The sequence below is a fragment of the Centroberyx gerrardi genome, chromosome 7, assembly GCF_048128805.1.
Source record: "Centroberyx gerrardi isolate f3 chromosome 7, fCenGer3.hap1.cur.20231027, whole genome shotgun sequence".
Taxonomy (NCBI): domain Eukaryota; kingdom Metazoa; phylum Chordata; class Actinopteri; order Beryciformes; family Berycidae; genus Centroberyx; species Centroberyx gerrardi.
In genome coordinates this window covers 23,496,579-23,514,102 of record NC_136003.1, presented here as the reverse complement: position 1 = coordinate 23,514,102, position 17,524 = coordinate 23,496,579, and the positions used below count along the sequence as shown (strand labels likewise).

General features: G+C 42.1%; 1 protein-coding gene across 3 annotated transcripts; it reads left to right on the top strand.

The window, feature by feature from the left end:
- Positions 1-4,254: 4,254 nt before the first annotated feature.
- Positions 4,255-17,459, top strand: map3k14a (mitogen-activated protein kinase kinase kinase 14a). 3 transcript variants are annotated; one of them, XM_071925749.1, is made up of 16 exons: positions 4,255-4,299; positions 10,320-10,580; positions 10,683-10,764; positions 10,908-11,121; positions 11,520-11,918; positions 12,019-12,153; positions 12,234-12,363; positions 12,843-12,971; positions 14,702-14,806; positions 14,915-15,072; positions 15,185-15,335; positions 15,450-15,782; positions 15,872-15,981; positions 16,524-16,662; positions 16,782-16,882; positions 16,998-17,459. In XM_071925749.1, the coding sequence occupies exons 2-16, from the start codon at positions 10,328-10,330 to the stop codon at positions 17,157-17,159; spliced, it is 2,601 nt and encodes an 866-aa protein (XP_071781850.1). In that variant the 5' UTR covers positions 4,255-4,299; positions 10,320-10,327; the 3' UTR covers positions 17,160-17,459. The 3 variants fall into 3 exon arrangements, with proteins under 3 accessions (XP_071781850.1, XP_078140793.1, XP_078140792.1); XM_078284667.1 differs by lacking the exon at positions 4,255-4,299 and adding an exon at positions 9,005-9,111; XM_078284666.1 differs by lacking the exon at positions 4,255-4,299 and adding an exon at positions 9,212-9,330.
- The last annotated feature ends 65 nt before the right edge of the window (positions 17,460-17,524 follow it).

Sequence of the window (17,524 nt, the reverse complement as noted above, 5' to 3'; positions counted from 1 at the left end):
AAAGGGGCTTATACCCATTCTGAGGAGCATTTACACCGCAGTATTTCCACTATGTAGGTTATTCACCCCCAGCACACGTGCCTTGCCTCTCTTCAACAGCTTACATCGGTCAGCAGAGAGCATTTGAGGCCACATGAATGTTTCCGTCCTCTTTATAAAATCATAAGACGTTTGCTTCCTTCTCTTATCAAATCTGTGCAGAAAAAATGTCAAAGAAGCAACTATTATGTGGATGGGAGAGAGGATAAGCAAGATGGGAAAGCAACAAAGGCTGATTTTGAACCCAAGATGCTGGATTCACATGGTAGGTGCTTTAGCCAACTGAGAGTATTTATAGAGTATTTTGTCCCGGTACGCCACTGTATCTCAGGACAACCAAATATCTGGTAATGCACCACAGGCCTTATGCTAATGTACTGCAGATGTTACCACATACAAAACCACAGAGAGTATCATATAAGTGCCACATGAAAGTGTGCTTAAGTATCATAATAAATCCCTATGGTAGTTTCCCAGAGATAGACGATTCTGTTCTCTCCTGTAGGATCAAGTCCTGGCAGAGCTTTCTCTCCTGTATCCCACCTGTCCTGCCACATTCCTGCTGTCTAAATAAAGAGTAACAACATTAAATGTGTTTAAAGGCCTATCGTAAATTGTCCCAAAAATAGTATGTGGTTATGCTATTTTTTTAAAGTTTGTTCCTTTAAAGTTTTTTTCCTACTTCAAAAAAATTGTGGAGTTACACCCACTTGATTCTACTTGATATTACATTATTAATCTATCAATGTTCACTGGTCTGTCTAAACAAGCAAACCATTTTGTAGTTCGCTGAACATGATATTTGGGCCAAAAATTAAGATGAACCAAGGAGACAGTACCAAATATACAGAAGAATATGCTGTTAAAATATGAAAGAAACTCTTATCCTTGCAGTATTGATGCTCACAATGAACTCAACCCCTCTAGTGGCAATTGTGGAAGAGTGGAAGAATCTGTCTGCACCAAAACCCCATTGAAATACGAAAGAAAATCTGCATCAATAAAATTGATTGATAATATCCGGATGTAATCTGGAAAAGGTTTCTCTATAGGGAGCGTCTCCAGATTTTCCATGTTAATAACATTAGAGTGTTAAATCTTAGCTCTCTGGTTTCCGGCTTGGAGAGAGTTGTTCATGTTCACAAACACTAATTAGACTGTGCAAAACCACAAGGATGATTAAATTCTTACATTGGTATGATGTAATGCATCAGCTTTCATCAGAGTCTCCTCAACATTGCTAGTCAGTTTTTACCATGAAAAGAGACAGCATTACACCATTATCAAAAGTTTTATAGATGTGAATGGGAATGGGCATTACATCCCTTACACCCTTTGATCAATAGTCTTCTTCCCTTCAGGTCTACACCTGGACATATTGTAGTCAGATGAATGTCCAGCTTCACAACTGAATTGTCTACAGTAATAGATAAATAGTGACAATACAATAAAATAATGTATAACTTCTCTAACAAATGAATATTAAAGAATTGATTCTGTACATAATATGCAGCACAAGATATAGGATATATGCACAACTAGAAGATGGTGCATTCAGTGCTAATGCACTACACTTAAATGAATGAGTGATTTGGAAAATGATTGAGCATTAAACAGGCTAATATGTATTATCACAGTTAATTACATTAGATGGCACATCACAGAGGCTATACATGTAAATGTGAACACTGGTATGAATGTGTTGAACTTGAAATGCCTTTCAATCAGTAGTTTAGGCCCCCATCTTGTGGCCATTCTTTGAACATACAAACAACTCTATTCAGAATAAGTTTATGGACAGATAAAGTATTACCTACACTTTGGTAAAAAAAAATTCTGTCCAGCTTTATTTCTAGCAAGGTGAAATACAAGGTGAAATACATACAAGTACTTCTGGTTTACAATTCAAAAATTACGCATACACATTGAATCTAACAAAGTGAAACAAAGTTCATTTTGGAAACCTATTTCTTTGTTTGCTGATCTCAACTATTTGGAGTCCACAGCCTCTTACACAGTCCTGACCTGTAGGAGAAAATAACGCAGCAGTAGATGACAGCCAAGTGAAGTCAGATATCAGACCACAGATGGTGATACAAGACAAAGTATTTGGGGCAACAAGGCAGCATAGCAAGACCAAGCATTGACAAGCATTCACCCTGCTGAAGTGTCCTTGAGCAAGACACTGAATGCCTCCCTGTTCTGTAGCTGACCTCTGACCTCTGACCCTTGCTGTGCAGGGAGGGAAAGCGAAAAGAGAATTTACTAACAGGGATCAATAAAGCATTACATTATTACTGTGAAAAGAAAACCAATGTGTGTATTATTTCAGGGACAAAAGCTCAAGATTGATGTCAGATGCTTTGGTCTATCTTCTTGAAGACAAGGTTAGATTATCACTACTAATAATTTGGGTCGTCCATCTTTATCAAGGGGGAGGAATAAACTGTCTCAGGAAAACATGATCTATGGCTAATGTCATTATCGAACTCTTCAAAGCTCTCTTAAAAAGCAGCAGATAATCACTCTTGCCTTGTGGATGTACAGCAGCATGTGACATTATAGCATCCTGGATGACACCGCTCCCCTCTGGGAACAAATGCATAATGGGACAAATGTGACCCTTCAGAATCATTAGAAGTGATTGGAATTTGCCTCGCCCTGCTACGAATAATGGGACAAAAACCACGTTAGGAAATACACTGCAAACCAGTACATAACCAACAAAACACTTTCACTGTGAGAGGATGTGTGCTGCCGTCAGAAAACTTCCCTCATGTTTTAAAGTAATTTAAATCTTTCAGTAATCAATAATCAGGCAACCACAGCCAGACATATGGGATGTTCAGGATACAATATCAACCGTACTCAACAGACTTTATCAATCTAATGAGACTGTATTGTCAAAGATAGCTACTGATAAATGTAAAAAAAAAAAAAGTAACACATCAATAAGAAAAACTACTCCTATGTTCTACCATTCATTATGCCAGTATAAAAAAATATAATAACTTTATTTTTTGCAGCACTTTTATAGAACAGAGTTTAAAATGGGCTATATATAGTGGAACAATAGCAGTAATAATAACTTTACTACATGTCATGTGTCAATATGTCGTCATGCCAATATGTCAACATGTCACATATAGCCTACTGTATGTCCCAAGTTTGTTGCTGCTGTGACAATTGAATAATGTATGTATGTATATTATAACAAGTATAAGTAAGTAGGCTATGCATATACAATAGTACACGCCTATATGCTGCTCGTGTGCACAAAAACACGACACAAATTACATAATAAGTAATATTATGATTATATTTTTTATAATATTACATTACTATTATTTGTCAATGGACAGACTAGAGGGGATTTATTTAGTCTTAGACTGAGATGTCTTGACCCCCCCTCTAAAATGTATTATATATGTATATACTGTATATATATCATATATATCATATCATATATCATATATATATATATATATATATATATATATATATATATATATATATATATATTGTCAATGAAATCCAATGCTTATAAAACATGTAAAGCCTATTTAGTTGATGTTTTCCCCTTAATTCACATCTTTAATGGAGATGCAGAACTGTTTCTTGAAATGTTTTGTTTTTTTCACACCCACCTCATGACGCGACCATTTCCTTCCTGCATCTTGAGCGAGATGTGCTTCGTCAAGCTAGCCACAGATAGGTAGAAACAGACAGGAAGTGTTGCGATTTGGGCTTCAAAACAAAAGCATAAAATGTGTCACTCAGAATAAAACCATGTGTTAAGTAAGCCTACTGCTGGGGTGTAAATAACACCAAAACTCGTATCAAAATAATCAGTAAAAAAAATATAAAAGATTATATAGCATTATGTCGCTTTGTGCTTCATGCTAAAACTAAGATAAAAATCCAAAAATTACAGATGAAGACAGAATGATGACGGTAGCCTACAGCACCGAAACATCTCTGTTTTCTCACCGTGCACTTTTTTCTTTGAGCACTTTTTGTACAGTACAATTTTTGCACTTTGCACAATGTTTGATTATAAATGTTGCCCCATTTTTGCATCGTTAACTTCAATGTGGACATTACTTTCTTTGTTGTCAGTGTGCGGGGTATCTGTAGTGTTCATATATCTAAGGCAAGAATTTTATTTTGAAATGTATAACCGGAAGTTTCATATTTTATTCTGGCTCACTTGAAACTGCTGTAAGCACAACCGGCCGACGCCTACTAATTGGAAACTTGGTAAGTCAAGAACCATTATTTGCCCTAAAATTGACTTTATTTTACCAGTTTAATAGTTTTCTAGTCTCGATTCCTGCCGTTCTTCCGAGAGAAGGATTTCTAATATTGTTAACTTCACAACGAATGGCAAAAGTACATCTGCCTAAATTCTTAATGAAGCTAGTATGTGAAATGGCGGTGACTGTACTATAGCGAGAAGAAGGAAGTTCTGCTATTATTTTAGTAGCGAGCACACATACGCTGTTAAAGACACTGTGGCAGGGAAGTGTTTTTCTAAATAAAAATAAATGGGCCTATATGTTACGAACATCAAAGACCACCGCTGTAGCCTATAGGCTGCTGGTACCTAAGTATTAAAGTTAGGGTGACCAAACTTTCCAAAACCCCAGATATGTATTTATGGTCTGATACATTGGAACAAATGAAACAAAGCTTTATCTATCTATGCTAAAAAAGCTCGTATTGCACTTGAACTTGCACTTTTCAGTGTTAGTGTGTGTATGGGTGGATGTTTTTGCTTGCCAAACGACATATGACAGGAAATTTTCAGATAGCCTTAAACCTATATAACTATAATAATAATAATAATCCTAAAATACATTTTAGAAGAATACTATACAAATGTCACATCAGAACTATAAACTATATGCAATGTCCTATAGGAATGCTATAGTGATACGATAAGGTCACTATAAACTCACTAGTACCACAGACATTACAGTATTTATGTATTATAGTGATTTTTGTCAGAGAGACTGTTTTAGACACAATGTCCCGAACTGACCCAGACATTGTCAGCATTGTTCATTCCAGGTCAAATTTGTCTAGTATTGATATATCCAATGTTCTGCCTTCATCACCTCTTATCCACCAGGTTTGGTAGTTTGCATTAGGCCGTATTTGACAGGTATGTTGGACCTATAAGTGCTGCTGCTCCTCGGCAGGGCACAAATAGTCCTAGCTGTGGGATAGCAGGAGCCTCCTTGGCCCTGACTCAAACTCCTGGCCTGCATTTAAAGCTAAGCAGGCCTGGCCCCGGTCCATCCTTGGCCTTGGATGGGAAACCACGGGTGTCCTGTTAGTCCAAACGTCACCCCTCCTTTTCTCCACTAAATAGAAAGAAGATGCGGCAGGCAGTGTCCAAAATCTGTTCAGCACATACACAGTCCTAACAGTTAGTAGGCTGTAGTCTAATGTAGCACGCAAAACATGGAATACATGCCACATGACAAGTTTTACATACTAGATTAAAACCATACCGCATGCTGATGTTTCTGCCATCAAAGTGTGGCTGTTTTTCTTCACTTTGGATTTAATCATGAAGCACAGTGTTATGGGCATTTTTCACTGTACATTTTTCAAGTTAGTATGTCAGTATGTTTCTGATCTTGACTCTGTGTAACACATGGTATACAGCATAATATCCTGGCATTCACAGTCCTGATGTCGGAAGGGAAAAATGCCTTTGAAATTTGAATAATGTTCATGCTCTGTATACTGAAAAGGCGTCCTGATCAGCAGGTACTGCACGGCCTGGTGGGCAGTTCGGACAAGGGCCAGACACAGTTGGGTTTTTCACCTGCACAGTACAAGTTTACAATGTCTTGCACAAGTCAGGGAGCGAAAACATGAACTAGCTGTGATGATATTGTCTACTTCATAAGCCAGAAAGGCCAAGGGAAAAGCATAATGCCGTTTTATCTGCTCCCCCATTAGTGGAGGTGACAAGAGAAGCTGCTTCATACTATTATATATTATGATTTACTTTTCTCTTACATCACTTCTCCAGTAAAATGCTTAAATTCAATTATATTCATGAGCAAAAAGCCACAAGGTAATAGCTCGATGAAATATAAAATGTTTGAGCACTCTTTAATTTGCAGAACATCATTTGATAAAACATCATTGTCATCTTTCAAAGGAACTTTTAAATGCATAAGGTGGTATCAGTGAATAAGAATAAGAACATACAAGCAATCAACAGCAAAAATATGATTAAAAACACAACAAAAATATCAATCTGTTATTTAGTTAAATCATTCAAAATACAAACAATATCCAGAAAAAAAAAAGGGAGCACAAAACTTGAGGTAGCCATTTTAGTCTTCAGTAGTATTGACTTGTATCTGAATTTGGAAGGCAGAAGTGTGTGAAACATAATCTGCTGCTATTTGTTCTCCATTTTCTTTTTACTGATTTAATACATTTTTATCAATAGCTTTGATGTGACTAAGCATATTGATGCGTGGTGTCAGCATAGCAATACAATATTGAGGGGGAAAGTATCAAGAAGTACCGTATCATTTTTTCCCCTATACTCTTCGTGAGACGATTGGCCCATCAGTGAGAGGAAAAACACACATTTTCTTGATAAAAATATATAAACCCTCAAGATTTAATTAGCTAATTGAAAGCTGATGACTTATTGCACCAGGCTGCTCTCCAGCATCCCTGATCCAAAAGTTCTGTATCTGCAGCATCCATTTTGACTTTTGCTCAGCAGTCACCTTTTCAGACTGTAATGGCGCCTCTTCCTTCATCATAGTTGTAGTGACAGTGTAACAGGAAAGACGGAAGGTGTGAGAGGAGAGAGAGCATGAGAAGCACTCAGACCGATGCAGTCGCAGCACGTGGATGGTTTCCCAATTTCACTGGACAAGTGCACTGGTCCAGCCGAGCACCGGGACGCGTTCCTGAGAGGCAGACGGCTTTCCCTGCAGGAATGCTGCGTCGTGTGTTTTCTGGGGCCGACTGGAGACTCAGCCCCCCTTAACTGTCCTTACTAAAGGCTTTGGTATTTTACTAATCTGAGTGGGTGTACAGCATAAGTCTGTGGCCATTCATTAGCCGGTGTTGGTGTGTCTTTCAGCTGCGGCCTGTTTTTGTATTGATGTTTGCCTGATTTGTTTGGTCTCATATATAGTCCTAACATGAACTACAGATTTCCCCTGCGCCCCTACATCATGTGTTTTCATTTGAAGGGAAAGCGCCTGTTCAGACTGAAGTATATTATCAAACAGCTGTGTTTGTTTGGGTAGGATTCAAAATAGCAATCTGCGAGATCCTCTTTTTTCTTTTTTTTTTTAAGTTTGTCTCCATCTGTGGTGCTAAGCCGTCATTGCTGTGGAGTTTTTGCAGTGTGACCAGTTCTAGGACGTCTTTTTCTTTGGATTTTTTGTTGATGAAGTTTGAGTTTCTGTAGGTGTTGCTCTTTTCTTTGTCTGTTCAGCCATGGTGGCTATCGCTGCTCATGCTAACTACCCAGTTCTTCTTCTGTTTATTCCAAACAAACCGCTGTTGCCAGATGTTTTTTCCCAGGAAAGACCTACCAGACACCTGGTGTTCAGAACGGCAAATGTAAAAGCTTTCATGAACTGGCTATCGGTTGAATCATATTGTATTGTATTATATTATATCAATTGGCGACAGAGAGTAACAAAGCAGCTATTTATTTATGTAAAAGTGTTGCAGATTAAGTGTTTTTGTCACTCTATAAGCAATTTCCCTATCACTGAGGAGCCAATAGGCAACTTGCATTTTGCTTTTTGTTAATGGTTTGATGACGTGTTGTTCTCAAGTTCCTATAGTGGTTCTTTTATGAGTAAGTTGTTATGCTGCTAAAAAGGAAATCAAAAAAGGAAGTGAGATTATTCCAGATAGAGATAGAAGACCAACTTTTCCCGCTCTGACTCCTCACAGTTCAACTAACAGCTCATTCGTTTGCTGCCAATTCACTTGGTGGCAAATATTTTGTCATAATAAAGTCCTCATTATGAAGCTCAGATTCTTACTTGGGTGGGCAGTCCAAGAAAAACCTTTATTATTATCATTATAAATTTTTATGACTAGAAATCTGACATGACAGACATGTGACAACATTCAAACTCACATGAGCCGACTACATGGTACATGCCCATTAGAGGGTTGGGTTGGTCAGAACACACCAAAGGTTGCAAATTCTTTAAATTTAGTTTGAAATTGTATGGGGATGTATGCAGTTAGTTTGTTATTGGTCAGTTATTAGTTCATGTTCCCATTGTTTACACCACAGAGCTTGGTTGGGAACAATGACAACTATAGGAAACAGAAGGTCACCACTGATAAATAGTCATTATAAAAAGCACAGACTAGATTGATTGGCAACCAGTTCATGGGCCTGTGAATATATTTAACATGACAGGCCTACAGTGTTTTTACTCAGGCTAGACTTGATTAGTAAATATGTTATTTGTACATTATCTGTTTGGTGTTTAACCTTGAACACGTGTTGTGATAAACCATGACCTTTTCTACTATAAAACCAACAACACTGTGATAGGCCTAGTGCATGTGTGTGGCCACAGGGTGTTAAAGTACAGAAAAAGTACATAGCTCTTGTCATCGTCCATGGTTCATAGTTGATTTGCGCGTCCGAACACAACATAAGAGGAAGTTGAGTTTGATATTAAGGCCACTTTTCATACATCATAGATCAACAGATTATCCTGTCATTTAGATAGAGGGAAGAGGCAGGGCGAGCAAACCAGCACTGCTGGAGGGAGCGGAGGGAGGGGGGAATATGGGGAAGTGGAGATGCATTTCCCATAAGTCATTGTCAGCCAATCGCAGCTCCTCCCCCGGCTGGCAGAGAGCCAGGATCAAGCCGAGCAGAGCGGTGGCGGAAAGCAGACACACAGCCTAGACATTTAGTGAGAGTCAGAATCTGCAAGGACCGACTAGACCAACCGAGTACCTTGTTTTACCACTGTAGATGTCAAGCTATTTAGAACGGACACCCAGGAGAGAGACAGCAGCTCAGACTGGCCTCTGTCGGTACGTCTAGATGTCTCTGCCTCCCTCAGTGTTTGTTTTTGTGGTCGTATAGTGGGTTTGTCTCTGCTTCCTCCCTGCTTGAATTCAGTTGGGGTGTGGTGTTGAGCTGTGTGTTTTTGGAGCACCGGTGCATATGCAGCGTCCTCAGAAGGAAGTGGTAGTTGAATTGCTTTGTTCTAGGTATACTGTATGTTGGAGCGCGTGAAGTCGGCACACAAGGTAATGAAAACCAATACCAGAGCTTGAATGTTCGCAGTTTTCTGTGATATGGGCAGTATAAGTACGATTTTAAATCCATTCGTTGGCCTCTCTTTGAAGTCAGTTTTCCAGGGGATTTAGTATAATTAGCAGAAATTATGAGTCTAATATTTCGGCAGTCATACTCCCGCTGTACTCTGTATCACTCTTATAGGGCCTATATCAAGAATCTCTCTGTGCAGAAAGGGTCAAGTGCAACACAGACACACTGATGCAACAAACTGCAACTGTAGTCCCAGAGTTCTCAATTACTGTCTACCAATTAACTCCTTCCTCCTTAATGACCTACATTTGACCACTGTTGAGATTAAAGGAGTGTGTGTGACGCGCTGGTTTTACAGACATACACTGCATGTTTTCATTTTTAGAACTTCCAAGCCATTGGAAATTCAGCCTTGCCTAGGCCAATGTGCTTTTTTCCATAAGGGTGTAGTTTACTTCCTGACTGAAGCATTGCACTTGCGTCTAGCTGCACGGTTGCAACTGTCAAAACAAGGCCAGGGTTGCGTTTCCTGCCTCATCTGCCCACTGCAAACTTAGTCTCAGTAATTTCCGACGATCAAGTTTCGATATGTCAATCATAATCCCTAATCCTAACCTTGTCAGAGTCAAATATGTCTCACGTTAAGCAAGCCATAAAGAAGCAGATTGACATGTATTTCACTGCAACACAAAACCTGCCATTGTTCCATTTTAAGTGGGTGCAAAGTTCAGTTGACAGGAGTAAGGATGTTAGCTCAAGTTAATAAACTGTTCTGCCTTGTTTGATTACTATTGGTGGCCCTGGAAACGACAAGAAACTGCTCCTGCTCTTCAACAACAAGCGTGTGCGATCACACACACAGGTTGTGCCGAGAGGAACAGATGTATAAAGTCGTCGGGTTGTCATCATATATGCGTTGGCTTACAGATTGCTTATAGTGTTCTGACCTCTGTGTTTCTACCTCCAGTAGATGAAATGGCAGTGAGGCAGAGGATTTTCAACTCGACCGCACCGTTCTCCGGGTCGTCCCAAGTTAACTTGAAGGGATCCCACCCGAGCTGCCCAACCCCGGACCAGGAGGCAGAGGCGGAGGAGGAGGGGGGGAAGGAAAGCAAAATGGACATGTCTCGTTTTACCTCCAGTCTAAAGAAGGCGCTGACACAAGGGACTGCAGAGCAAGTGGGAGAAAGGCCATTGAAGAACTCGCCCTTCATTGCTCAGGCTGTTTGTGAGTATATGGCCGATTCGACTCATTTAAAACATAACATGTAAGCTTGGTTAACCGTGCCTAGACAGAGAATTGAACATTGAGCACCTGCTCTCTCTCCAGGTGAAACCCAGGACTCCCAAGAATTTAGCCCATCCTGTTCTGAACGCTCCTATGTTCCCTCCCCCAACTGCTTCAGCAGCAGGTATGACATTACCTTTACCTCCATAACAAGTCTTCACAATTTCACTTCGCCTTTGCCATCTTATTTTACCATTTAGAATATACTGGATTCCTCCATGCCGTAGTGGGAATTCACATTTGTAACCATGCTTTTTCTTTCTGCAGTCTTTCCTCGGAGCACAACAACGTGGCATGCCCGACGACCGCCTCCATCCAGGAACCTATCAGCTCCCCGACCCCGAGGAAGAAGGCCCGGAAGAGACAGAAGCGCAAGGAGAAAAAGAAAGAGGAGAGGAAGAGGGAGAAGCAGCGACAGAGACATCGAGTGCCTTCTGGAGTCCCTGAACAAGAGAGCGGAAGTTCTCCGGTCCAGATCCAGGTAAGAGGAACATTGGTTATTCTTCACATCCCACAGCGATTTATGTAGAAAAAGGAAAAATGTTATCGTAACCACCATGCAGAAGTAAGTAGACATATTTATTACTCATATATTCTAAAGAGAACTGATGAGGATTGCAATGTTTTCCTTGTGAATCATTTTCAAGGGTAAATTGCGACATTCTTAGGCAGCCTGAGCCTCTACTTCTAGACATCCTGGTGCGAACATTAGTCTTCCTGTGTTGTGGAAGTGAATCACTGAATTTAGACAAAGCTGCCTCTCACGGCCGTGAACGTTGAGCACCTGAGCCAACTCTCACTGTCAGCATCATCACTTGAGAATGAAAACGGTGCATCGCCTGGTCTGATCGCCTCGCCGTTTGCCCGTCTCTCTCGTAGGAGGAGGTGTCGGAGTCTCTCGGGGGGAGAAGCATCAGCAGCGCTTCTTTCAGCAGCAGTGTTGAAAGCTCACAAGTGCAGGACAGGGGCCCTCCTCCGTACAGCCGACAGATCTACAGCAGGGTCTCCAGCTGCACTCCTCTGGGTTGGAGCGACCAGGTGTGCGGCCTCTCAAACTTCGCTTCCTATGGGCAGGACAGCGACACAGACTCCTCCCTCAGCAGTGTGGGAGACTGCACTCTGGCCCTGGCCGGCCTCAGGGGCAGCGTCAGTCAGGGGGACCCGTGCTACGCACGCCCCTTTATCAAAGACGTGGAGCGGGATGTGCGGGAGGAGGAGGAGGAGGAGCTATCGGCAACCAATTCTGTCATCAATGAGGGAATCATCTTTTACAATGAAGTAGGTTCTATTTCACTCCCATCTGAGGGTCTCGGCTTAAATTAACCGACTTGGCGATTCGTTTTAAGTAACCTAACTTGATTCTCTCCTTTCCTATCAGAACATTCAACCTGTGGATTCTGAATACAGGGAGGGGAGGGAGTACGTCCTCTCGAAGTTCATCAAGGAAGGCTCCTACGGCGAAGTGCACAGTGCTAAAGATGTCAACACAGGCTTCAGATTCGCTGCCAAAAAGGTATCGCGAAGGAGCCTCCTGCTGTGTCTTTCCGGTGTCTAAAGTGTGCTCTTGTCTGATTGCTGACTCTCTCCTCCCAGGTCGCCCTGAAGAGTTTCAGCAGTGAGGAGGTGGGTGCGTGGAGTGCCCTCAAGTCTCCCCGTGTGGTGGAACTCTTTGGTGTGGTCAGAGAGGGGCCTTATGTCGTCCTCCTGATGGACCACAAATCTGGTAAACAAGCCGTACTTCTGTCGTTTACACACAGTACATTCTGTTATCACTCGCTCTCTGATAGTAGGTGCAGCAGAAGTGTCCGCCATTTCATTTACCCAGTTGCTACTGAGATGGAGGGTGAGGGCGGAAATTGCTGGGTGAGATGTGGTGGGTAGTGTAAACCCACGTGTAGGTGCAACGTCGGAATAATGTTGTCGAAGCGTAGATGAATATGGTTGTGATTAGTGTTGCGGTGTCGTAGTGGGTGGTTCTGGGATGCAAGAAAAGATGCAAAAAAAAAAAATCCCACAAAACATCTATGATGGGAGATGGCCCACTTGGTAAATCCAGTGACATACCTACTGTCACCTACCCCCCTCTTTTCTCTAAACCAGGGTTCTCCACAGGCCTAAAATGGTTGTATCAGATCGTGTGTATTAGTAAATATTATCATCAGATGAACTTAGTTGTGGCCCTGACCTCCTCTGTTATTCCAGGCTCCCTGGGCCAGCTGATAGCTGAGCGGGGCCGGCTGCCCGAGGACCTGAGCCTCCACTACCACTGGCAAGTCCTGGCAGCGCTGGAGTACTTAGTGAAGAAAAGAGTGGTGCATCTAGACATAAAGGGTAAGTCAAGCTAACGGCTGTTTTCAAAACATTTCTTCAACAGATGTATGTGTGACACTATAGTAAAACAAACGTTCAAGTCTAATCTGAGTTGTTATACTAAAAAGTCAAAACACGATTTCAGTGGAGCCGCCCCGTTGAAAATTGATTCGATCTTTTGAAAGTGTATGCTTTAGTCATTACCGAAGTTTGACATACCTATATCATAACTAAAGTCACTCCACTAGGTTTTACCTCAAATAACCTGAATCAAATTGACAACATTAGATAATTGTTGAGACATGCATGTAAAGAGCACTCAGCCATTTGTTTTTTTTTCCCAGTTCTTTCTTACATTTCTTTTTCAGGCAGAGCCTTAAGAGCTAAGCAACATATCAGAAATATTTGAGTAATTATCAGTATTTTATCAGAAATATTTTAGCTTTCCCAATGCAGTAGAGAATTTAAAGAATCTTTGAAATGTAACAAAATGTATGTTTTTGACAATTATTTGCCAAAAGGTTTGAGTGAAAACTTTCAAGATTATTTATTTAAACAGTAATTATACACTACCAGCCAAAGGTTTGGACACACCTGATTGAAAGTACTATGTTTTTCATTATCTTAAAGCCATTTTGATCTAAAGGCTTATGCTTAAATGCTTGAAATTTGTTTCTTAGACAAATGTAAAGTAAAGTCGATGCCTATGTATGAATTTCTTTCCAAAGCCTTTGCCTTTCCATCAAGGCAAAGTGGGGCTAGTTTAAAGAATCAAGATAGTTTTAACTTTTTTGGTCACTGCATAATTCCATTTCTGTTATTTCATAGTTTTGATGTCTTTACTATTATTCTAAAATGTGGAAAATAGTAAAAATAAAGAAAAATGTGGTGTGTCCAAACTTTTGACTGGTAGTGTAGATCAAACTGAGTTAGCACAACTGATGGCACAACAGAATGTGTCAGCTTGGCTTTTGCTTGTTATGGTACCTGGTGGAAAACAAAAAATACAGAGAGAGCAAGTCAGATTTCTAATTAGTTTTCATCAGAGGAGTTTTGCAGCTCTTTGTGCAGCTGTTGTGTGGAACACAAATGTCATAGATGTAGTCTAGATCTCATCTCCAGCACCTGTGTTGTGAAACCAGACTAGCACAGAGAAGGGCTGGGAATTTCCCACAGTGACTCACCGCTGCTCTGTAGAGACAGCGCATGTGCACACCAGAGTAAAAGAAAGACAGAAAGGGAGAGCGAGACAGAGAGGGGGATGGGAGGAGGAGGAGGAGGAAGTAGTTAGCGAGAGAAAGGGGGGGGGGGGGGGGGGGGGGATAAGTACAAGGAGAGACACTGCAGAAGAAGAAAATACATTGTAAAAAAGTAAGAAAGAGGGAGAGAGAAAACAGAGAGAAACAATGAGAGAGTGAGTAAGAGGAAGACCAAGAACCAGATCAAAACTGGCAGGCAGACAGACAGCACAGTATAGGCTGTTAAAGCCAACGCTCAGGCGCCACCTGGTGTCTGTAGTGCCTAAGATAAAACAAGGTAACATTGCCAAATCCCTTCACCTGCTGCCTGTCTGTTACTAGTCTCCACATTCATTCCACATTAAAGTGTTGTGTACAGCAGCTGTCCCTCACTGACTTAATATTTCCCTCTCTTATTTTGCCTTCAGACCATTTTCTGTCTGTGCAGCTACACTGTTGCTAAATATGTCATCCACAAACCAGCTGATTATCATATCTGCCTGTTTCCCACAGCTGACAACGTGTTGCTGTCAGAGGACGGTAGAGACACCTTCCTGTGTGACTTTGGACACTCAGAGAGACTCGACAATCACGGACAGAGCCTCAGTGGGTCCAAAGGTAACACAGTGTGACTTCAGACATTCAAATCTACATGTATAAGTCATCTACTTTGTCGGCGACTTCCATGTGTCAATCTTCACTGTTTCCCAATCTAACTGAACGCAGATCTGAAGGGCACAGAGACTCACATGGCCCCTGAGATTGTAAATGAGCAACCCCGAGGAGCCAAAGCAGATGTGTGGAGCAGCTGCTGTATGTTACTGCACATGCTCAATGGGTGTCAGCCTTGGACGCGTTACTACACCTGTAGACTTTACCTGAAGGTATCCTTCACAGCGACACACACACACTACCCGCTGTTTCATCGCAGACGTTCAGTTTACCCCTCACAGTATTCACATCAGACCTTGACAAAACATATTTTGATGGTTACAGATTGCCCACGAGCCTCCGCCTCTGAGAGAGATCCCTCCTGACTGTAGTCTCCTCACGGCTGAAGTTATAAAGGCGGGACTTCAGAAGGACCCAGTCGCGAGAGCGTCAGCATCCAACCTCAAAGAAAGAACAGCCAGAGCTCTGAAAGATGGTAACCAAAGCTGCACTGCAGCGTTTCTCGCATCAGCGTTCACATCAGCCAATCAGTGCAGATAATGTTGTGTCAGCACCACCAGCCACATGGGTTGTGTTTGTTTGATTCCAGTGGGAGGACTGACCAGCCCGGCGAGGGGACCCTACACAGAGCCCCTGCATATTGTTGACAAACCTCCCGACTCCCTGCAACACCCCACCAGCAGAGTCGACTCTGACTCTGACTCAGAGTTTGAGGAGAAAGTGGTGATCTCAGGGAAGGAGGAGGAGCTGGAGGATGATGATGATGATGATGATGATGATGCAGAGAATGAGGCTGATGCTGATACGAAGTCAGAGCAAGGCTCACCTCTCCGTCTGCAAACGCTCATCTCTGAACCAAACCACCAGATGGGCAACGTTACCACCACCGTCTCCGAACTTGAGCTACGCAAACTGGAGCGAGGTGAGGTTTCTCTCAATATCCTGCATGTTTTTCTTTTGTCACGTATACGACTGAACCCTCCTCCTCATTGTCTGTCTGTTTGAATGCAGATTTCTACCTGAGCAGTCTGTCCCAGCTGCACTCTGCTGAGATACAGGAGCAGCTGTTGTCTTGCCTCAGCAGTGACTGTTACTCCAATCGGGAACCATGGGACAAAAAGGTAACCCAGGTCACATCTCTAACTTACTCTACAGCAGTGTGCAGTGCATGGTTGGGGTAAGTGAGAACAAGTAAACAAGGATCTGAGTCCAGTCCAATCATTATCATCTTTCTGCTGCAGAGCTCCAAAATGGGGAAATTGGTATTGACAAAAAGTTGTACATCCCAAGTTTGAAGCACTGTAGCAGGAGAATGATAAGAGTTTGGATCGATAACCCCGACCCTTGCTTAGGGGGGGGGGACTGGTTCCAGGCAGGCCTAGCGTAGCCAGAGCTGAATCATCAGAGAGATGCACTGGAATGCAGAAAAGCTGATCCTAAAAATACATTTATAGATGTCTGGTGATGTTTAAGAAGCCATTGCAGAGTGAGAATTATCCAACAAAATCTGAAAACTTGCATAGTATTTTAATCTGTCCTAATACCTAATATCTGTCCATGTACCAAAAGGACTCTTGTTTCTTGGCTCTTCATCCAATTTGGCTAAAGTATCAACAAACCAACTGTTCTTCCTGTGTTCCTCTTCTTTTACCCCATATCCCAGGACTCTGGCCGCTGGTCCATGAGCCCAGGAGACGACTTCAGCTCCGGTGTGTTCTCCTACAACAGTCAACCAGATGGACAGGTTTTCAGTATGGACTGGCTGGGTCACACGCCGCTCCCACCACCCTCCTGTTTTGAGGGTGAGACGGACGTCACTCGTATCTCTTCTTTTAAAATGCCAAATATTGTACCCGACTCTCAGTGACATCATGTGCTTTGCCCTCATGCCGTCTGTCTCTCTGCTCTGTGATTGGCTCAGGGGTGGACGTCTGCATCAGAGACTTCAACAGGAGAAGCATCCGGATCAGAGAGACGCGCCGGGTGAAGGTGGGCCACATCGCCACTGGAATCAGCGATCAGGTGGGGGCTCGCACACCGTCATGCCTCAGCACGACTACTCACGTTTGTCCATCTCAGACATTGTAAAGAGCGAGGTTACACTCGTATCATACCTATGCGTGTCCCTCCCCTGTAGATCTCCGAGAGGGTTTTCACCTTGGAGACCCAGGAGGGCCAGCAGGTCGCCCACGATGAGGAGGTGCAGGAGTCCGGGCTGGAGCTCTGCTGTGTTTCTGCGCCAGACTTCAGCCCCGCCTGGAGATGGAGGATCAGAGACGGGTTGCTGGAGACGAGATAGAGCCGACAACTCTCACCTTCCATTCCATTTGTTTTTAATATGTGCCGTTTGTATGTCTGTCAATGTGCCAGGAACATGTTTTCTTTAGGGGAGAAAAAAATTGCCTTTCTTAGCATGTCTGTCTTGAAAGTTTTAATGTAGGAGTGAGTGGTGTTTCTGTAGCCTTTTAGTTGTTTTTACAGCACTTATGACCCAATGAAATCACTGAGCTTATGTGACCACTAGGATGTTTACATCTGTTACACCTCTTGCTTGTAGCTTATTGTTTATATCAAGCCATTAAACAATAACTATTTTGCAGAGTGTATGATGCATTATTGACCTCACTTCACTGTTCAACCTCATTAGTTAAAATCATCCTATTC

Coding starts and splice junctions, on each gene's coding strand:
- map3k14a (XM_071925749.1), top strand. CDS start 10,328: ATGGCAGTGAGGCAGAGGATTTTCAACTCGACCGCACCGTTCTCCGGG. Junction 10,765..10,907: donor CCCAACTGCTTCAGCAGCAG/GTATGACATTAC, acceptor TTCTTTCTGCAG/TCTTTCCTCGGAGCACAACA. Junction 15,336..15,449: donor AGCCAGAGCTCTGAAAGATG/GTAACCAAAGCT, acceptor GTTTGATTCCAG/TGGGAGGACTGACCAGCCCG.